The sequence below is a fragment of the Macrobrachium nipponense genome, chromosome 30 (assembly GCF_015104395.2).
Source record: "Macrobrachium nipponense isolate FS-2020 chromosome 30, ASM1510439v2, whole genome shotgun sequence".
In the NCBI taxonomy this organism is placed as follows: Eukaryota; Metazoa; Arthropoda; class Malacostraca; order Decapoda; family Palaemonidae; genus Macrobrachium; species Macrobrachium nipponense.
In genome coordinates this window covers 30,774,667-30,798,689 of record NC_087218.1, presented here as the reverse complement: position 1 = coordinate 30,798,689, position 24,023 = coordinate 30,774,667, and the positions used below count along the sequence as shown (strand labels likewise).

General features: G+C 38.7%; 1 protein-coding gene across 1 annotated transcript in view; it reads right to left on the bottom strand.

Annotated features, from left to right (window-relative positions):
• The window catches only part of LOC135202401 (E3 ubiquitin-protein ligase SMURF1-like), a 160,411-nt gene that overhangs the window by 77,758 nt on the left and 58,630 nt on the right, over positions 1-24,023 (bottom strand). The window contains exon 3 of the mRNA XM_064231792.1: positions 21,770-21,878. Coding sequence (XP_064087862.1) covers positions 21,770-21,878 — 109 coding nt within the window. The remainder of the gene's footprint in view (positions 1-21,769; positions 21,879-24,023) is intronic.

Sequence of the window (24,023 nt, the reverse complement as noted above, 5' to 3'; positions counted from 1 at the left end):
GTTAACACTCGCTAGAGGCCAAACTTAGCAAATTTTTCTAAGTAATTTGTATTTTTCCTAACATACAAACCCGAGTTCAATACGCTGGATTTAACTCGCTTTAGTAAGCCAACTCCTATTTATGTACGTAAAGAACGAGGATTTGTATTTATGTAGAAACAAACAGCTGTTAGACGTACCTTTGATTCCAATGGAACAGAAACAAGTCAGTATCTCGCATGCACCCAAAGGCCAAGAGCGCCTAAATTCATATTCCCCACTACCACTACACACACAGAGACGGCCTTCCACGTGCAGTTGATAATCCCTCACCTAACAAGATCAAGGTTCGGACACTGAATTCACAAAGCTTATGGAATGGAATCTAATATTGAGGCCAAAGGTTAAGCTCTGGATCCTAAGAGGTCATTCAGCGAAGAAATTAAAACCGAGTAAAAAGGTTGCAGATGTATAACAGGAAGAAAACCTCACAGCTGTGGCACTGTGAAACAATTGTTAGGAGAGGGTGGAAGTACGATTAAAGAAAGAGAATATGAATGGAGGTACAGTGATAAGAATGAAAGGGGTTGGAGCTAGGGGCCTAAGGGACTCTGCAAAGACCCTGAAGTGCTGCCTGCAGTGCACCAAGCGAGGTTCACAGACAGTACTAACCCCCATAGGGGCCCAGAATGGTAGTACTATACCTGAAGACAGAAGGCAACGTGGATAATACAGAAGTTTTTCCATTCATGGCTCAAATAATACTTATTCTGAGTGAAACTAAATTTTCAGAGGGATAATCACATTCACATCAACAGACCAATCAGATTTGAAAACAGTCTATTTCAGCGTTGTTCGTGTAGCCCATACAGCGTCTTCCGTGCATTAATAAACAAGGTCCTTGCTAATAATATTAAAGTATAAAAACCCACAGAGGTGTAAGACCTACATTCTTGAATGATTGACTAAAATAGCACTTGACCTACGTTGACATTTCCCAAACCGCTAATAGTGCAAAACCCTAATCCCTGACACACAGGCATTCCCAAATGAACTATATACCCGAAACAAATGCTTTCTACAATCACATGTTACCTCTGCCATGCATGGCTAACAATGCAAGACATCTACCGCAGTAAACGAGAGAGAGAGAGAGAGAGAGAGAGAGAGAGAGAGAGAGAGAGAGAGAGAGAGAGAGAGAGAGAGAATTTCCTTTAGTAATGATAACGAGGATGCCCACCCGTCCCCTTAAAGCAGCAGACAGGACAGTAAATGGCTTAAATTGGTTGACCCTTTAGTTTAATGAGAAATGCTGTGAGAGTGAGTAGGATAGGGAGAGGGAGTGAGGGAGAGGGGGATGGAAGAATGGAAGACACCGGGTATACAGAGAGAGAGAGAGAGAGAGAGAGAGAGAGAGAGAGAGAGAGAGAGAGAGAGAGAGAGACGGGGGAAGGGATTTTCAACTGTCATGAATTAACCAGTTCTGTGGTTATTGTATTCATAAAGAATATCACAAAACTTAAAATAGATCTTTGTGTAATTTTATAACAATATGAAATGGGGGAGAGTAAGATAGAAATAACTGAGGAATGAATGAGGGCAGTGGCGACGAGAGAGAGAGAGAGAGAGAGAGAGAGAGAGAGAGAGAGAGAGAGAGAGAGAGAGAGAGAGAGAGTTTTCCATTGAAAACATCCCGTAACTATCATTTGAACTATGACAAAAAATTTATTAGTAAAAAAAATAATTAGTCCACCACAATCTTACACGAATCAAGTTTTCATCGCCAAAATGAACATTAAAAAAGAAATAAAATAAAACGTGTGAGGAACACGACATGGCTAACCGCTCGTCCGAATATGTGTTCTCTGTAAATCTCTCTCCAAGTGTAATAGATATTTATATTATATATATATATATATTTTATTATATATATATATATATAAATTATATAATATATAATATATTATATATAGATATATATATATAATATATATATAGATATATATATATATATATATATATATTTATATATATATATATATATATATATATATATAGTATATATATATATACATATATATCATATATATAAATATATATATCATATATATATATATATATATATATATATCTATATATTCACCGCAATTTATCTGAGCCTCTCGCTGCACAAATAAATAATCAATCATAAAGATTTTTCTTATATGTCCTCTGTAAAACTTTGTCTCCCGACTGTTGCCAGAGCCTGGCTCTTAGAGCCGTGATTTCAAATGGCTTTTTTTCTAACCTGCATAAAAATGGAATTGAAAATAGAATTTCGTCCAAAGGCCAAGCGTTGGGACAATTGAGGTTATTCAGCGCTGAAGGGAAATTGACAGTAAAAAAAAGTTGCGCTATGAAACAATTGTCAGGAGAGAGTGGAATGTAAGATGGAAGGACGAGAATATGAACGGAGGTACAGTAAAAGGAATAAAAAAAGTTGCAGCTAGGGTCGAAATGACGCTGCAAAAAATTTTTGCTTAAGTAACGCCGACAGTGCACCGCATGAGATTCACTGACAGTATTACCTCCTTACGGGGTAAACTGCATAATAATCTGGAGCAATGTTTTTCTGCTAACAGGAACCTTCGGGCACCAACTGACGGTCCTGAATAAAAATGTCTACCTTTTTTAGCCAAGCAAATCAAGAACGTGGGTTTTAGCTCATCCCATCCCATTTCCACTACTTCTTTATCTCCCCCTGGAAAAGGGCGTGGTCGCTTTAAACAAACGATATCACAAGCAGTCTTCACAAGAGACGAAGACATCACTCGTAATGTAAACTCTATATCTTTTACATCCTTCTGTGTTCCTTGTTTTTCTCAAGGTCACACGTCACCCAGTGGTTCATATTATCAGTAAAAAGGATAGGTTTGTTTAGGGGACGGAGGGGAGCGATAAGCGAAGACATGGGATGCTACTCTACCACACTATTTTACTAAAACATGCTCCAATGCAAACTCTCCTTTACCTAATAATTCGGCACTACAGCTCTTCTGAAACGATTCTCTCTCTCTCTCTCTCTCTCTCTCTCTCTCTCTCTCTCTCTCTCTCTCTCTCAACCAAGAAGGCCAGACTGAGGATAATTATCGTCAAAGGGGGGCATTCAACTTTGGCCCATTCAGTAAGAGCTCTTCGCAAAACATATTTACATAAAAACTGAGAAACATGTCTAGTGCCTCATCAACCAGGATATACACTCATACATACACACATCTATATATATATATACAGACTTAAACTTACACCCTTACACACACTAACACACAAAAACACTTACGCACGCGCGTGCACACACACGCTTACACAAACGGAAACTGTCCATGATATTAGCAGGTTGATAAACAAACAATCACTGCATTCCAATTTTAGTTTTTCAGTAAAGTGCGCTTTTGATTTATGAAAATTCGGCCACAAAGCCAAGTAATGGGGCCACTGTCACGATGGGCAACATCGTCAGCCAGTCTGTGCTTTGGGCGACGGAAAAGGGGAGTCGCAGGGGTTGGGCAACAAGACTGAAGAAATGAAGCGGAAACAAAAAAAAAAAAAAAAAAAAAAAAAAAAAAAAAAAAAAAAAAAAAAAAAAAAAAAAAAAAAAAAAAAAAAAAAGTGGGTGCCGCTAGGGGCCGAAGGGAAAGCACAAACAACCTTCAGTTATACCTACAGTGCACCACGTGAGGGGCACTGAGGGCTCTATGCCCAAACGGGAAACTGTGTGTGGTGAATCCAGAATCAATACGTTGTGGGCAGATAAATTTCACTCCAGCGAGATATAACAAATTATAAAAGGAATATCTGTAATGAAGTGCATAATGTTACAAACGCTGGAGTGGAATGAAGCACAAAATTATAGCCAAAGACCAAGTGCTCGGATCTATTGGGTCATTCACCGTAGAGAGGGAAACAGAAGTTACAGGAATTACAAGGATCAGGATGTCTCAAAGACTTGTTAGGTTTTACTGTTCATTCACAGTGTCCTAATTATTTTGTCTAGCTTTCTTTTCAACTCTTCCACACTGTTGCTGTTTACGGTCATTCTAATTTTAATCAACTATGGTTGTGTCTATCAGCAATGATTTTAGTAACAATACATATTCTCCGAAATAACAGTGATATGCAGGTAACAGGTATCGGTATCGGTGTCGGCCAAAACTTTGGTATCGGTGGGTGCACCCCTACTGAAAGTACTTTACCCTTACGGAGGTTACAGAGATTTGAGTAAATAAATGTGCAATATAAAGGAAAGTGCAGTACAATGTGAACACACTGCAGCTGTGACATCTAAGACATCTAGTAAGAGTCTTATCATAGCAGCTCCCTAAACAGGGTGTGTTGCACTACCGTGGGACTTAAGCCCAAGGACGACTACCCAATTCTAAGGACACTTACCCCTCCCTCCCCAAATCCTACCGGTGTGGGAGAGGATGGGCACACGTTACGACAGGATAAGGCGTTGGAATTGATCGACTGCCATCTGCTAGCGCCTCCTAACAGGATATGGAAGGTTTATGATGAAATGAAATCGATTACGTAGCCTATGGCGTGTGTCGGCAGAATGCTATTTTGATGGGAAATTAAACTCTCTCTCTCTCTCTCTCTCTCTCTCTCTCTCTCTCTCTCTCTTCTCTCTCTCATGCAATGACAGTGAGAGAAAACGGAGTAATTTGTTTCCACTTAGCTTCGTGTTTTTATTGATGGAAAATAACTAAAATATATACAACCCATATTGCATTAGAAAACAACAAGAAAATATATCAAATGATTATAACAACAGTACAAGCGAAAAAAAAAATCAGAATCTAGAATAAGTATAATAAAACCCTATTACCTTAACATTAGGTAATACAAATAAAAAACGGTAAAAACCCCGATTACCTTCAATAAACCTCACACTAATGAGGATTGAACTTTACTTATATAACACCAGAACCTACTAAGAGGGTCCTGTACAACGCCTACAGGGTACAAATCCAATACAGATCACGTACATGTGCAGTAGGTGTGCTTGTACGCACGTACAATATCAATATAAATATAAATATAAATATAAATATATATATATATATATATATATATATATATATATAAATATATATATATATAATATATATACACCACATTATATCATATGAGAGAGAGAGAGAGAGAGAGAGAGAGAGAGAGAGAGAGAGAGAGAGAGAATTTTGAGAGTAGATAGAGAGAAATTTTGTTTTTCAATATTTTTATATGAACTGCTATATTATAGTCTATATATATATATATATATATATATATATATATATACATATACACACATTATATACATACACACACACACACACACACATATTATATATATATATATATATATATATATATATATATATATATATATATATATATATATTATATATATATATATATATATATATATATATATATATATATATATATATATATATAGCACCGCACTTAGGGATTCTAACAGAAGCACCTAGAACGCTTTCAGTATGTGCGTTGGATACCGACCGCTTCGACGGTTTATAACCGAGCTGACGGTCCAGCGGTAGAGTTTGGTAGTGCCCCAGAGCAACCCAGGCAACATACGTATCCGGTGGCGCGTCGCAAGCCATTTCCGGCCGACGGAAAAAGGGACGCTCATGGCCCGGGGAGAGAGAGAGAGAGAGAGAGAGAGAGAGAGAGGATTACCATGTCTTAAAAACTTATTAGTCCATCCGGGGAGACATCATGTGCTCACTTATCTCTAGGGGCAGGTTTTACTATTCATTCCCAGTGTCCTAATGATTTTGTGTAGTTTTCTTTTAAACTCTTCCACACTGTTGCTGTTTACAACTTCTGGTGGTAGTTTATTCCATGTGTCACATATCTTGTATGTGAAGAAGTTCCCACTCTGGGATGTGTTGTATCTCTTCAGTTCTAGCTTCCATCCATTATTTCTTGTCTGGTTTTCGTTTAATGTCTCTATTAGTTGTTCTCGCAATCATCGTGTTTCTAAGTCATACATCCTCAGGCTCTGTAGTCGTTTTTGGTAATTTATTTGCCTGATGGATGGAGTTAACTTTGTGGCTCTTGCCAGAATTTAAGCGAAGATGCAATGCATGACTACCTAATACAATTCAACTTGTACTTAAATACCTGACTTACATTTCTATTCATTCCTTAGTTTGTTCATTTGTCTATTTTCTAATAAATGATCTCTTTCTGCATTTCCCATTACCTTCTGTTACTCCTTTGGAATGAACACCATATCATTCTTTGGAAGTTTGAATTTCAAGTTAATGGCCCCTGGGGCTTGTTCAATATGAATTATGAATTAAGCCTGTTAATATTCATCAGGCGATGGATTTAAAAAAGAACAAAGGCGAGCGAATGTAATTGCTTTCCATAAACAATTCAGTCATGTCAACACTCCTTTACAAACGACTGAATAAACACATTAAATCATACACTGAAACAAAATCGAAACGAACCTTCTCCAGTCAACAACACAGTACAAAGGTAAACGAGCATAACTGCTTTCTATGAACATTAAAGTCTTGTTAACATTCCTCCACGGATGACTGAACAAACATTAAATCATAAACTGAATTAAAATCAAAATCAACCTTCCCCATTTAACATTAAGACTACCGTGACTCTTCAATACAGTTTCGGTTCCTTCCAACGCATGTAAATTAATAAACTTTCAACATCAACAAAGCAGACACAATGTCAATGCAATAATGTTCCTTCACCTTCAGCCTCCAAAAACATCAAATGACTCAGAAGAATGCAAAGACCAAGTTGTACATCCAGTATATAAATGCCATCCTCAATAAACATATGTACCCACAAGACACGATTGTACCGCCGTCTCGACGAGATTACCGTACCGTGTAGGAAAAAAAAAAAACAAAAACATAACGGAACATGGCGTGACAGATTGCACGTGACAGCGATGGTTCCACGCTTTCTTTGAGTCATGTGAATGAACGCAATTACTCTCATTTAAAATATATCTGGGATTCTTGGGTCGATAATTTCCAGCTAATCTATAATCAACAATCAATTATATTTTAATTTTACTTTATCAAACATTACTCACCTTCGATTTTATTATTCAGTAACAATAAAAAAATAAGATTAATCTATATTATTATCATTATTACTATTATTGCTGTTGTTTGTTGTTGTTGTTCAGAAGATGAAGCCTATTCTCATGGCTACTGAAGTGAAATTCCAACTTCTAAAGGATATGGTGTTCATTAGAAGGACGCAACAGAAATACAATCTGAGGAAATCAGTTATTTAAAAAACAAAAATTAATCAACAAATTCATCTAACAAAAAAATTAATTTGGTAAAGAAAGAGGAAAGACAACCGATCTAAAAACCAAGAAAAAGATCTACAGAAGCCATGTGGACGCCAAAGCAAACATGGTACAAGGTTATGAATATTCATACATCGATAAAATACGGAGGCAGACGACCAAACACACGTGCCAAATAGTTAGGCTTATTTCTACATCGATCAAAAAAATGAAAAAGGGCAACTTGAAAATGAAAAACTCAGCACACCACATGGCCATAAATCACACACGATACGCATCTCACACGCAAAAGGCAGACCTCAATAAATTTAGGCCTCCACAGAAATCGACAAGGTGAATTAGCGAGAATAGTGGTGGCGGGGGAAGGGGGGATTCCCCCTCCCTACACACGCAAACTGTAGGAGAAACAGATAAACACGATATGGTAAGTCATGGAAAAAGCGCAGTCATTTCTTCCAAGCCGTCGGCGGGAAAGGGTGGGGGGAAGGGTGGGGGGGGGGGTGGTCTAGGATGGACGGGGGGCGACCTAGAAGGATGTTGGGGGTCGCCCCACCCAGGGATTCCGTTTTAATAATTATCATCATCATTATCGTTCAAAGGGCACTGCTTATTTCATACTATTTGAAGACAAAATTGGTTCTCTTCACCAGACCAAGATATTTTTAGTACCGGTAAATGCCGAATACTGTTGTTTTTTTCTCTTTTTGGTAATAATAATAAAAAAAAAACATTTGAGCAGGTAATTTTAAGGATTGTAAACCATTAATAATTTTCACTGAATATTAACGCGCATAATCGTTAATTACGAAAGATTTTGAAATGAGAGGGGGGGGGGGGGGGGGGGAGTGGAGCCTATGGAATGTTGATTATCCTCAATTAATTACTGCTTCTTAAGCTTCATTGATAAACTTGAGTACCGGCTATGGTACCCACTTGTTAACGTGTAACCCGATTTCAGATATTAACTACCGTGATAGTTAGACTCGTTGGGTATGAAAAATCATGACTGAAGTGTTGAGTTATATCTTTATATAATAATAATAATAATAATAATAATAATCAATAATAATATAATAAATAAATAATAATAATTAGTATAAATCACAACGATTATAAGGAAAAGCTACAAATGAAAAGCTACACGTGCACAAATCATATATATATATATATATATATATATATATATATATATATATATAGATATAACCGATAATTCGAACGGTCAGAAATAGAGAGAGAGAGAGAGAGAGAAGAAAGAGAGAGAGAGAGAGAGAGAGATTACAAGCCCACCACAATATTTTATCCATTGCTATCCCTTGCCCCTCCCTCCTAATTGACCAAGACGCTAAAACCCCGTTAAGATGCTCAACAACATTGCAGCCATAAAAGCCCCGATAGTGTGACAACAGGGAAAAAAACAATCATATATGGTAATGTGTTTTACATCTCTCTCTCTCTCTCTCTCTCTTCAATTGTCCAGCACTCCCCCAGTCTCCCCACCGACCCAATAACTAGTTCTAGTTTACCAAAACAATAAAACAGAGGATGACACCTTGGAATAGGAGTATACATCCCCCACCCCGCCCCCCACCAACCAGCCCTACAATAAAACGGTAAATATCCATTAGTCCAGAAGCCTTTTTTTTTGTCGCATATAATCTGACAATCAAAAGAACAAACAGGAGACGGGAAACTTTTATAAAGAAATATAAACCTGAACTTCCATTGTCTATCACTACTGTGAAATGCTGTATAAAAACTCAAAACTCATTGGAACTAGTCATTATTATTAATAACAATAATAATGAATAATAATAATAACTTTCACCTGAACCACACCATAATCCTATAAAGGTATTACCTAAGTATAACGGTGCAAGACAACGCAAGCGAGTACACAAACACAATAATAATAATCTTACTATAATGGACATTATGTCTGTCCGTCCCTCTATCATTCAATCACGGCCAAACGGCTGGTCCAATGGGCAAGAAACTTGACAGGGTTATAGTGGGGACCCCTAAGACTGTTTATAATGGGGTGTCATCCTACCTCCCCTCCGAAGGGGTGGGGGTGAGAAGGGATTCCCTGAAACGGGGCTGGTTATGCCAATAGACTTTTTACTTTACGAATTTATCATACATATTTTCTGTAAATATGTGACTAATCATTAGGAAAAGAATACTATAGGGTAACCATCAATGACATCAAAGAGGGAGGGTGGAGTTTGAGAAGGGGGTTGAGAGAGAGAGAGAATGAGAGAGAGGAAGTGAGAGAGAGTAGATGGGGTGTTAAGGAGTGAAAGAGAGAGAGAGAGAGAGAGAGTAGAGAGAGAGAGAGAGAGAGAGAGAGAGAGAGAGAGTTGGTATTAGTGAGAAATAGAGGGTGAGAGAAAGGAGTGAAAGAGAGATGGGGAAGGAGCGAGAGATTCAAGTTAATTAGTTGTCACTCAAAGTTATCCCAAGCAGCTCTGGGCTGGTCAGCTGGTAATAAGACCAACATCTTCCATTTCAACCACGCTATACACTGCTGATCTAAAACGACAATTGGAAACAGCAACGGAGACACTCTTTCAGAATCCCCCCGGCAACTGATCCGGTGTCAACGGCCCCTTATCTCGATTCATTTTCGTACAATCGCCGTCAAAAGAAACTCGCCGAAATAAATCGTTGAAGTAACTCCTGCAGATTTAATAGGGCTTTTGGCAAACTATTGCATTCCACTGCAGACGATGAAGTTGATATGGAAGTGTCACATTCGCACGCAAGCATGCACACACATTTGCTTTCCATACATAGTGTACAATTACATATGTATGCGCATTTGTGAGAGGTAAAATTTCCCTGACGCACACCCTTAATAACCATCTACAAACTTATTAACTTAAATAATGTTCGTCACCTCAACCGACTGAATCGTGCAACCTGGCAACACCATTTTCATATACATATATATATATATATATATATATATTATATATATATATATATATATATATATATATAATATATATATGAGTGTGTATATATATAATTATATATATATAATTTTTTTACGAGCGTATGATCATATATAGCGGATTCTTGTTATGAGCTTAAATTCACAGACGAATCAACCTACAGAAAATCGAGAAAAAAACAATAACAAAAGGGAATATTGGGGTTCTGTCTCGAACTGACCATTTACCCATCGTTGGGCCTTATAAAATTTATTCATCCAACGACCAGGAGGAGGAGAGAGGAGAGAGGGAGAGGAGAGGAGAGAGGAGGAGAGAGAGGAGGTGGGAGACGAGAGGAGAGGAAAGAGAGAGAGAAGGAGAGGAGAGAGAGGATGGAGAGAGAATGGGAGAGAGAGAGTTTTAGGAGAAGTGAGCCGAGAGAGAGAGAGAGGAGAGAGAGAGAGGAGAGAAGGAAGAGTACCATTCCTTTCCTTTCCGGTCCATAACAAGTTTCCAAAAAAAAAAAAAAAAAAAAAAAAAAAGTTTATACAAAAAAAGTTGACAAAAGTATCTTACGGTATCACAGACCTCTCGGCAATAATCTGACCTAACTCAGGCTCTGGAATTCATAACAGTTTGTTGACAACAAACGGATCGCTTTCAACCCCCATCCCCAATGAACCACAATCCTCAAGCCAAAATCTGCATCAAGAAAACCCAGCAGCTGTAAAGGTTCAGTCCATAAAAAAAAATTCAAACCGACGCCACGCATTACCTGCCATCCACCTACTCACAGGCCACCTACCTCCCCATGCACAACCTACCTGACCAAGCCTCAAACATCCCATCCAATAGCCCTCTCTCCCCTTCCCAAAGACACCCAGCACCCCTCCAAGGCCCCAATCCCCTCAGTAAAAGAAAAAACGCCAACGAACCACCGCCGACCAACTATATTCCCAAAAGCAGGTGCGGCCGACCGGAAGCTGTTATACTTAAAACCCAAGTCTTCTACCTGTCCACACACACACACACACGAACATCCCCTTTCCCTCTCCTCCCCCCTCCCCTCCTCCCATTCCCCATTTATCCCCCTACACACGAAGGGAAGCTGACTGAGAACGTTCAAAACCCTCCGAAGGGAAAAAAAAAAAACACGACTGTAATCTCCTGATAGAGGGGTGAAGGGAGAGAGCATTTCCATAACCTTGGCACGTGTCAGTTTTATTTGTCAACGGGTATACATCCTATCACTGAAAATGGAGAGAGAGAGAGAGAGAGAGAGAGAGAGAGAGAGAGAGAGAGAGAGCAAAATAACGGTCGACTCAATGAATCAATTATAATTTACGCCGGCATTAAATCTGAGAGGTGCGTTCTCTTCGACGTAAGTTGGAGTTAAATGCCACCCTTATTTACCCCCGATACAGAGAGAGAGAGAGAGAGAGAGAGAGAGAGAGAGAGAGAGAGAGAGGAGAGTTAATGAGTTCGATCAATACCCCTTTAATAGAGGGAGGGGGAAGGGGGGAGGGGGGGGGGATAAAATCAACCATTTCTGACATAAGCAGTTTCAAACAATTGAATTCAGATTGGACGACCCTACCTTTCAATCAAGTCTAGAAATTAACGGATCGGAAAGGAGCTTTTCGTTAATCTGATTGAAAATTAATTCCCCGGAAGACCTCCGCCTCATATTCGTGAACAGGAAATATACTGAAATGTTTCGACTGTCGTTAATCTATCATCATCATTCTTGAAGGAAAATTCAATTTTCCCCGTCTAGACATAAGCAAAGGTTTAACAATCAGAATGTATTGGACAGAGGAAGGTAGAGGAGGCTAATAGGCAACGGCGACCCCATACAGTAATGGGTTTAGAGAAGAAGAAGGAGGAGGAGATACATCCAAACCTATAGAGCGCGCCTTCCAGATAACGAGAGTTGAACAGAGACTTGATGCTCTCTGCACAGACTAAAGATTTATATGGAATCTGTTCTTTATTCCGACGTTCGTGACATTAATGATTTTCACTATTATTACAGTAGCTTTAAGGAATGAGAATGACTAAAAAATATATGATAGAGAGAGGACACAGCAGAAGTGAAATGGACCTGTTTCGAGTATGCTTATCTCCTCGTAATTCACCACCACCAACAGACTTCCCAGGGACCAGATGGACGACAAGCTGAGGCAAGCGACGACTGGAGGAGGAGGAGGAGGAGGAGGAGGAGGGAAGGCAGAGTGAGAGAAAGGAAAGGACAAAGGGAACAGAGTTGGGTGGGAGTGGGGAGGAGGGGGAAGTAGGGGGGAGAAGTTTCTGCAGGTGAGCTAAGGGCGATTTTAATTTGTGGTGGTTTCCGATGCACGATCGGGGTACGAGGGACACTGGGGAGGGGGGGGGGGGGTACTCGCTCCAGCTCACCGTGGGAACCTCTGAACCGTCTTTGCCCACCATCCTGCCGGAGACATGACATTCTCTCCTCCAGTTTATTATGCTCCCTCAATGCTCTCATGTTCCCTCCATGCTCTCTAAATGCTAGCTCTCTCTAAATGTTCCACTCGTGCACTCCAAATTCTCCCTTCATGCTCTCCAAATGCTCGTTCTAAGCTCTATATGCTCAGTCCTTGCTCTTTAAATGTTCGCTCCATGCTCTCTCTTTGCTCTTTAAATGCTCCCTCCATGGTCTCTCAATGGTACCTTCATGCTCTTTAAATACTCCCTCCACGTTCTCTCCATGCTTCTCCATGCTCTCTCCACGCTCCCTCACAGTAGCAGAGAAGATGTGATACCATTCGACTTCCTTCCACCAGACAACCAACACAGACAAACCACAAAGGCTCTGTTTTCAAAGCCTTGATATTTATGGTTAAAAAATAGTGTTATTAAAAAAGACTGGGGAATTGCAGGCATATAAAAATACTACGGAAATAGCAATACCTTAATTAAAACTGACTTTAACTTAAAATGGCTATTTCACGCTGTGTCCCTTGAAAAGGACGTCTCACGAGAGAGAGAGAGAGAGAGAGAGAGAGAGAGAGAGAGAGAGAGAGAGAGAGAGAGAGAGAGAATCTAATCTCCCCTCAAGTCACCACTAGAAGCCTTAAAAATGTACTCTGATTCATTAAAGGAGAACGATGATGCAACGGTTCTCTCTCTCTCTCTCTCTATTTAGTTGTTCGTTTATACTTTTAAATTGAGGGTTTCTTTTTCTCTCGTATTTAACTGTTGGTTTTTTACCTTTATAATAAGATAATTATCCGTTTTCTTAGAAAAAGACGTTGAAAGTACCCCGGCAATTTGCCAAAGTGCTGGTTTGGGTTTTCACATCTGAAAATCTGTAATAATGCCCACAAACAAACAAACATGCGAGCACGCACACACAAAACACACACACACACAAGACACACGCAAGCACGCGCACACATTCGCAAAGTAATAAGGACAAGTTGCATCACCGGCTTTGCAACCACACCCTCACATGATGACTAAGATACGCGAAATTACTTCATCGAAAAAGTGACTCGAAACGGAAAACGTAAAAGTAACTTGTCAAAGACTCAAAATTTTACCAGTTTTTTTAGTTTAAAAAAAATAATTATTACAAACATCCAAAACCAATTATTTTTCCTCAAAATAACTATAAATTTATTCCAGGTAGATACTGTCTGATTGGAAATTTTCTTTGAATTAGGAGAATATCTTTAAACAGAGATGCCAAATCCAAAGCAGTTGTAACTAGTATTTATATATATTAGTGTGAGCGCGCGTGTGGGTTAATTGGTAAAGTCTTGGTCACTCATTTGAAAGACAGAGGTTCGATCCCGATGTGAGTAGAATTTTATATATTAATGAAGGCGCGGGAACCACACCAACATTTCAAGAAACTCATATTCATTAGGTTGCACCGTTTCGAAGCCAACCAACAGGACTTGTGTATTTTCAAGCTACAAAGTCACTTAATTTTATTGTACTAATTAGGTATCGTTACTTTGTAGCTTGAAAATGAGGCCTGCAGGTTGGCTTCGAAACGTTGCAACCTAATAAATATGAGTTTCTTGACCTGTTGGTGCGCTTTCCCTGCCTTTATTACATTACATATATACATTAAATACGAATTACGGAATAGATACAAAATACGCTCTCCCATTGAGAGAGAGAGAGAGAGAGAGAGAGAGAGAGAGAGAGAGAGAGAGAGAGAGAGAGAGAGAGAGAGAGAGAGAGAGAGCCGGCCGGACGTCAGCCAGAAGAGTCAACATCTTGAAGGATGTTTTACGAAACTAACGTTCATTCGGATAAGGCTACAAAATCCTACAGGATATGCGTAATCCTTTACCAAGGACCTCGACGTTCAGTTAAGTCATCTCGAGTACATAGAAGATCTTGCTATAGGAGACTGTAGTGTGAGCTGTCACGAATTATCCTACAATAAAGTTAGTTAAGTAGTGGTGGTAGAAACGATATATGTAACAGAGGGAATCAAACAGTATGCCTGAATGATTACAAGAAAAATATTAGAAAAATTATCTAATATAACCATTTACTCTATTAAAAACATTTATAACCATTCAATCTATTAAAAACTATTAAATATAATCATTTTTCTTAATTAAAAACTACTTAATATAAACATTTATTCTATTAAAAACGGTTTAATATAACCATTTATTGTATTAAAAACTATTTCATATAACCATTTATTCTATTAAAAATAACTTCTAATAAAAAAATTTACTCTATAATAAACCATTTAATATAACCATTCATTGTTAAAAACCTATTTAATATAACCATATGTTCTATTAAACTATTTAATATAGAACCATTATAAACTTCTATTGAAATCTTTAGAAAGATTTGCAGGCATCTCTAGCGCGAATTATGCCCCTATGGCTGCTTGACAAGGCACTGGGAATAAAAAAAAAAAAAAAATTAAAATTAAAATAATAGCTCAAGTTAAATCTCTCATAAATTGTACGACTATCAAGAAAATATGGGAATATACATCGAACATTTATTTATAACATTACATACTAATAAAAAATAAAATGCATTAGCAGTCCCGCTCGTGTAAAAAAACTGGTAAGTTTTAAACTTATCGATAAAAGTGATTAATTATATTTGAAAAAAGAAAGATAAAAGCAAGCGCTATCTCCTATAGAACGCACAAATTACTGACGAACAGACAGAGTGAACCCTGAAAAAAATCTCTTATAACCGGACACAGCCCAATTCCCCACAGGCGCTGTTGAAACGGCCCGGCTCCCAAAAGAAAACACGAATTTATCACCTCACGTCATCTACCAGCAACACGTACATATCCTCTCCTCTCTCCCTCCTCTCCTCTGTCTCTCCTTCTCCTCCCTCTCTCTTTCTCGTCCGTCTCTCTCTCTCTCTCATTTCTTGGTACGCTGCTCATCGATATGCGAGGCGACGGTTTGCCAGGAGTTGGCGACCGAGTTTTCTGGGCGGGGAATCGCCCGATAAACAAGCTACACAAGAGTACGAAGACTACTATACACCAAATGTACACAGAATGGGTTGGATGTTTGTGAATGAATGTACCCCAGTTATAAACTAAACCAGACCAAATCATTTCATAATTTTAAAATTCACTGGTAGATTTGCATCATATCGTGACAGCTTAGACTAACGATTACTTAGGTGCGCGCACACATATATATTACATATATAAAAACGCCATTATAGAGATAAAATACTATATTTCAGAGACTGTTGTCTCTTCAGGTACCTGAAGAGAGACGACAGTCTCTGAAATATAGCATTTTATCTATATTTTGGCGTTTTTATGGGTCTCCTTTTATTAGATGGAATTCTGTTGTAACAAAATTTTACCAGTCATATATATACGTGTATATATATATGATATATATATCTATATATATATATATATATATATATATATATATATATATATATATATATATATTTATATATATATATATATATATATATACACACACACACACATATATATATATATAGATATATATATATATATATATATATATGTATATATATATATTTTTGCATATATATATATATATATATATATTATATAGATACAGTATGTATAGTGATGGTATGATATATGGATATATATATATATATATATATATATATATATAGATATATATATATATATATACACACACACACACAAATACTAATTTCAACCCATGGCAATTGACAATATACACGACTTAGCCAACAGATTCCCAAAAGATCTTCTCAGGAAACTGGCTTATTAAATCACTAACCTCCTCCAAGGATTGATCCCAGGACAGCCTCTGGCAAACCGAGGCTGATAAATCCGTAACCACATGATTAACAAATGATAAAACGATAAATGAAAAGTTTATTTAAGCAATGTCCAAAAACACCTTCGTAAAAATACTGAAATTGTTATGAATGGTACGAGCTGTCAAAAACAGCTGATCGTCTAGACGCCACCGTAATTGCAGCACGTAAGCAGACGAAGATTGATTTACTGAGAGAGAAGAACTCATCCTGCATGAAGGGGGAACTGGTGTGCAGTGGGACGTGTGTGTTGTGTGTAGTGTGTGTGTGTGTGTTGTGTGTGTGTGTGTGTCGTGTGTTTTTGTGTGTGTGGTTTTTTACTTCCACATACACTTAACCCATCTGAATGACTTCGAAAATCGTACAGTGCGCGCGTGCGGACGGGTGCAAAAGGAAATTGTTTCATGCAAGTGGTTCTGATAAATAAATTTCGAAGAGAGAGAGAGAGAGAGAGAGAGAGAGAGAGAGAGAGAGAGAGAGAGAGAGAGCGTGTGTAATAATCAAAATGACAGTTTAGTTCGTGTGTTACCAAATTTAAAAACTGCTCCATTTCGATGTTCAGGAGAAATTGCAAGCAAAGAAATGCTCTCCATTACTGTAATGAGAACATGAATGAATGAACTAGCCAATCTCTCTCTCTCTCTCTCTCTCTCTCTCTCTCTCTCTCTCTCTCTCTCTCTCAAGCCGAAAGCGAAAGTGGAGCATTTGTACCCCGTCTCTTTTAAAGCCGATATGGTCTTTCGCAAACATCCAACACCCCCAACATCCACGACCCTTGTCCTTGTCACTCCCCTCCTCCCCACACGTATTCTATGGCACCCTGGCCCCGCCCATTAATTAACCTGCTAATAATAGCCAGAGATTTTTTTTTTTTTTTTTTTTTTTTTGGGGGGGGGGGGGGTTTTTTTTTTTTTTTTTGGGGGGGGGGGGAGGGAAAATTGGTGTCACGGTAAGAATGGTAATCGACGCCGAAAAATGCATTACCTGGTAAAAATATATCTAATGTAATTGTTAATGATTTTTAAGTTTAGGCTAGTAAGCTTTACACAATCAGTATTATATTCCCATAAAATTAGTAAAACCTTTCATATATTTTTCTATATATACTGTCAAATATTATAGCCTCGTCACAGAGTTTCCTTATTTCAACTAAAATAGGAGAGAGAGAGAGAGAGGAGAGAGAGAGAGAGAGAGAGAGAGAGAGAGAGAGAGAGAGAAATTGGGAGTTACCTCGATAAAGCCCCCAGTTTTATTTGAAGGTCTAACGAACACACACGATGTCTTTCCCACACTCGGCTACCACCCACACGAGTCAACTGACCCGCCCACCCGTGGCACTCGATTGCCAGACGTCAACAGTCAGTGAGCTCGCTGGGAGAGAAAATACCAAAATCATTCTCTAGCGACGACCGAAGCCGAGAATCTGAAGATGGTCATTTTGCAATGACACTTTCACTTGTGGATTCCATTCTCCAAACTTGTTTTGTCTCGAGTGAGAGGCGAGCGTCAATTTCTGTCCAAATGACGGGAACAGTCTTGCGCGTCTTATAAACACCTGTCACTCCCTCCCGTCCAGGGAATGTCAGCTATAAAGTTGCGATAACCAGAGACGTGGAAACAGTGAGGAGAGAAAATATCATTACTGAGTAAATACCTGTCACACAATGGCACGCTCACTCTTGTCCAGCATTTCCGAGTCACACACAGACAGTAAGTGAGATGAACAAAAACACACACAAAAAGAACAAATAAAAGGACTAACACTTATTTAATTATCTTTAACCTTATTTATTATTTATTTCTGAGGATGTCGGACAACTGGAACTTCAAAGGTTCAAGCGGAAATGCAATGCATTACTACATTAATACTATTCTCCTGTCATTCTAATACATTTAATCATTTAGTCTCTCTTTTTTGATAAGTGAGATCTCTTCTTTCTGTATTTATTTTCCTTGACCTCCTCTTGCTTCCTAATGAGTACCATATTCTTCGAAAAATTGAATTTTAAGTCGATGTCCCCAGTGGGCTTGTTCCTTATGAATTGGGTTCACCTTATGAATAATAATAATAATAATAATAATAATAACAATAATAATAATAATAATAATAATAATAATAACTCTCTTTTACGGAAACTTGAAAATATCGAAGTGTATAATGAAACAAACTTGTCTCCTCGACGCTAATTAAGCACAAACTAATCCCGCCTAATGTCGTTCCGTATCAGATTTCGCAGAAAATATCATACTAACCTCATCTGCGGATTGTGTGTGAGAGAGAGAAGACGAGCCAGAGCGAGAGTACGAAAGAGGGAGGGGTGAACGAGAGAGAGAGAGAGAGAGAGAGAGAGAGAGAGAGAGAGAGAGAGAGAGAGAGAGATTTGATTTATATAGATTTTTGGCATTATGCCAAGCACTGAGGCAACTATGGCCATTCAGCGCTGAAACGGAAATTGACAGTTAACGGTTTGAAAAGTGTTATAGTAGGAAAACCTCGCAGTCGCTCTATGAAACAATAGTTAGGAGAGGGTGGGCAGTAAGATGGAAGAAAAGAAAGAGAATATGAACGGAGGTACAGTAAAAGGAACAAAAGTAGTTGTAGCTAGGGGTCGAAGGGTAGCAGCAAAAGAAACAAAACCTTAAGTAATGCCTACACTGCACCGACAGCACTACTCCCGGAGGGGGGGAGATAGAGAGAGAGAGAGAGCGAAAGAGGGAGGGGTGCGAAGACGAGAGAGAAAGAGAACGAAAGGGGAAGGGGCACGAAGACGAGCCAGAGAGAGAGAGTACGAAAGGGGGAGGGGTGTGCAGAAGAGAGAGAGAGAGAGAGAGAGAGAGAAGAGAGAGAGAGAGTGCATAAGACAGAATCGATGGCGAATGCACGATGAAGACCTTCCAACCGGCGAGCCGAGTCCTGACATATGTCGGGTCCTTTCATAAATCAATGAAACAACTTTCGTCATCTTCTGGATACCAAATGTGAGAGATGCTTTAAAATTACGTAAAACTACATAATAAAAAAGGTTTTTATTATTTCTTCGGGGGGCTGGCAATTAAAATATGACCTAGATCTTAAAGACACCAGTGCGCGCTCTCTCTCTCTCTCTCTCTCTCTCTCTCTCCTCTCTCTCATCGTTTTGACCCAATTCTGCTCAGGCCAGGGAGCGCCACCTCACTCATGTTGTTTTGAATATCCTACCACTAAATTGTTTCTAAAATCCTATCATTAAATTTTGTTACACATACTATCGTTAAATTGTTTGAATATCACCAAATTGTTTTAGATGTTTTATATATAACTTATATTATTATTAAATGTGTCACTATAATGTTTTACATAAACTTTGTCAAAATGGTTTAAAATATGTTATCATTAATTCTTCTAAATATCAAATCAATCAACTGTTTTAAATATCCCATCACTAAACTTTTAAAACTCGTATCATTAATTACTTTACATATCATATTACTCATTTTTCTCAAGAAATCCTATTACTAAATTATTTTGAATATGTTGTCACTGAATTGCTTTACACATCCTAACACTAAATTGTTCTACAAATTCTATCACTAAAATGTTTACGCATACTCGTACTACTATCACTAAAATGTGTTAAAACATCCCAATCATTACATTGTTTTCAATATCCTGTCACTTGGACACCACGGTTTGTTTCCAGATCACTCTTACAGAAGTTTACATTTTACTAATTTAAGACAGAAAGCTTCATGGAGAGAGAGAGAGAGAGAGAGAGAGAGAGAGAGAGAGAGAGAGAGAGAGAGAGAGAGAGAAATTCTATGTAACCCCAAGACAAAAGCTTAACCGAACGCACTTAAGACAAAGGAGGAAGGGGAAGGGGTAGGGGTTCCCTCATAATCTTACAGAAGGAATCCAGGTCTTCTAAGCTCCTAAGCTGACTAATCACCCCTTGGAATCGCCCCATCCCCAGGAGGAAGTTCCCCCCCCTAAGCGTTTTACCTGACGGGAGTCTTCTACACCCTAAGCATCATAAGGCTTCGCTTCCACCCGGCCGAATGAAACGGATTTGTTATGTGTTACACGACTCTCTGAACAGCTTTTGTTCTGCCGAAGTGAAGACTTGTACAGAACTAATCAAGAACAACTTTTGGTTTCTGAATGTAACGAAGGAACTTGCGTATAGCGCAGGACATACAGTTGCTTCATATGAAACAATCCAAACGGAATGTAGCTTGCTTCGCAATATTTCATAGAGTACTATAAAGAACGCTGTTTTAAGCACGATTTGTAAGAAATATTTTATTTACAAATTAAAAAGACGCATAAAAGATTTCATGGAATATTACTAAATATCATCTCGCACCAATTTCATCTACAAAGCAGACAAGAAAATAAAATAAAGAAAACAATACAATCCCTTTTGAATGATCACAGATTCTCTCAAGCATGACAGATTTTTAAAAAAACGACCTAAATTTACTTAAAAACGCCTCTGCAACCAACATCGTTGCGACACGTTCAATAACTCTAAAGTAATACACCGAAATTCTCCACCAAACTTCATGATTTGACTGATATTTCTCTATGAACGTAAATTATATTAAATATAATTACAACACGACGCGCGTCCTGGAACTGTAGGTGTAAACACACCTTCCAAGATTAATATTAATACTAATCCTGACACATACAATCCCTTTGACCCACAGGTTACGGAAGCCAACACCATTTTATTTTAGCCCTTGCCCTTCGAACGCTCTACGAAAAGGCCTCCCCCCCAAAGGGTTGATAACATCAAAGTTTTAAAAAATTTCTCCCCCCCCCCACCCCCCCCCCCCCGCACACCAACCCACCTCAGTCCCCCGCCCCGTCAACCCGCCGCTAACTCCCCCCCCCCCCCCCCCCACCCCCCCCCTTCCCCCCCCCAAACCCCCCCCCCCCCCCCTCCCCCACCCCCCCCCCCCCCCCCCCCCCCCCCCCCCCCCTCCCCTCCCCCCCCCCTACACATTCAAATCTGTAAAACTGCCCACAGTCTTCCTTGCTGCCGAATGCTGCCATTTTGGCCGAGCTGGCTTTGTGCTCTTGCTCAGAGCATCCCGGGTATCCCATATGCTACTCGAACGAACAACAGCATGCACTGGCATAAGGCCAACAACTGAATAAAAAAAACATCAATAATATCATCAAGAACAAAAACAATGAGTGACTTACAGATCATAGTACTGGTTCCACTTGGGGTCGAGCGTGGCCCTGCAGGTGTCTGTGGAATGGCACTGACCAGACCCTTCTACGCAGATCTTGGCAAAAGGGTCTGGTAGTCCTGAAACGAGAACAGATCCAGTATTTAATATTCATAGATAAAAAAACACACATTTACTGTTAACATATATAACAAAACAAGAAATTAGGTATACTGGTAAGAAATGTTCCAAATCAAATCGAGAGCATACCACGTGAAGTGACACTTTCTACCAATTTCTTTTACACAACACTGAATTCTGATCATAGACAATGCAGTCTTTAAAGTTCTATACATAAAAAAAAATTGATATATATATATAATACATAAATATATTACAATTATCATTAAATATTCGCTTTAAAAATACGAGTTTGATCGCTTCACAAAAGTAAACAGAACTCGCTGTTTAATAATTTCCAAGAACGGTAAAACCAAAGTAGATGGAAATCACTTAAAAAATATATGAATAATACAAAATTTAAGATAAGAATTGGAAAGCAAACAGATAAATGACAGTTTTAAGAGCTAAAAATCATTGTACAAAACAACAGCATAAAATAAAAATGAAAAACAAAAGCTCCCGCAGACTCCAAGTGTTCTAATTTGGTTCCGGTAAAACAAAAAATTTCAAAGTTCATGATTACGGGTTGGCACTTCCGGTAATAAGTCATTTTATATATTCAATTTTCCATTGAGAGAGAGAGAGAAAGAGTCAGCTTTCACTTTGCATTCCTATTACTTTCGGGTCAAGATCACAAACAAAGCCACAATTACTAATGACCACAAGTGACCCCTTTGCTGCCCACCAATAACCCAATGAAGACAAACCTGGAGTATCCCACAACTCACATTTGCAATTACACCAACACCTTCGAAGTTCCTATTTTTACTAGCAAGTCCGGCCGCCGTAGTTCAAGGGTAACACCTTTCCACCTTCAGGTACTAAGGGATAGACCCCTACTCGGCCCCCAACCCCCCACCAAAAGATTCCTCTTCCTACGAAACCTACCCTCCCACACACTCCGGAATTATTTTCTCCCTCTCTCTCTCTCTCTCTCTGTCATTCACAAGGTGAGTCTTATGTAACATAATTTCACATAACCAGCTTACCTAATGGGATTGGACATGTACCACACTTCCAATAAAATAATGTAGACAAAGGAATGAATATCTCTCTCTCTCTCTCTCTCTCTCTCTCTCTCTCTCTCTCTCTCTCTCTCTGCCTGTTCCCTGGCATTCCCGAAGGTCAGAAGTGAAGCCTGAACGCACGGTCCAAATGTTAACAGTCCATCATCCATGTTCCTGGGGTTCTGGGTGAAAGGGAGATTATATTGAGGAGGCGCGCGCGCGCGCGCACATTCAACTTTCGTCTCCCCTCCACACACCCCCACAAAAATAAATTTCCAAGGCATGGGTTGAGCGAGGAAAAGAAAAATGAGTAAATACATAAAGACCTCAACTCATCGATCCTCACCTCAACGAACTTCCGTTATATATTTATCGGCCATCATATAACGATCATTTTTTTCCTTTTCTACCATTTTGGATTTGGTCATTTTTTAAAATTTACCTTAAATTGAATGTTACGTGTAAAGAGCAGGTTTGTTTAAGCTATGAAATATCTGGAATTGCTGTTAACTGTAAGAAATGTAGCAAATAGTCAAGTACAGGCTATGATATCGGGTCTTTGTTGCTTAAAGGACTTCACGTTGAACTGTTCTCGTACACCTAACGGGTCACAAGTGCTAAAATTACTGAATGAAAATGAATACAATTAAAACTTCCTTACTTTGACCAGAAAACTCTAATCAGCAAACAAACAGTTGGCGAAAGTTTATGCAAAAATTTAATGCATCACTCCAGTTTTATACAGACTTCTATCAGGTATCTTGAGATGGTGAACCCACAAATCCTTTCCAAGAGAGAGACCAAGAAGGGCACCTTGGTGGAAGAAAAGTATGAAAGACAATCTAGATGGAAAAATGTAAAAGGGCATCAAGACACGAAAAAAATACCAAAGGATATTTGGATGGAAACAATATAAAGAACACCTGGATGGAAGAATATAAAAGGACATCTTGATGGAAAACTTAAAAGGACTTCTAGACGGAAAAAATATTAACGGGCCTCTAGATAGAAAAAATAATAAATATCTGGATGGAAAAAATAACAGAACATCTAGATGGAAAAACAATTGCACAATGATTGTCGTCGACTATAATA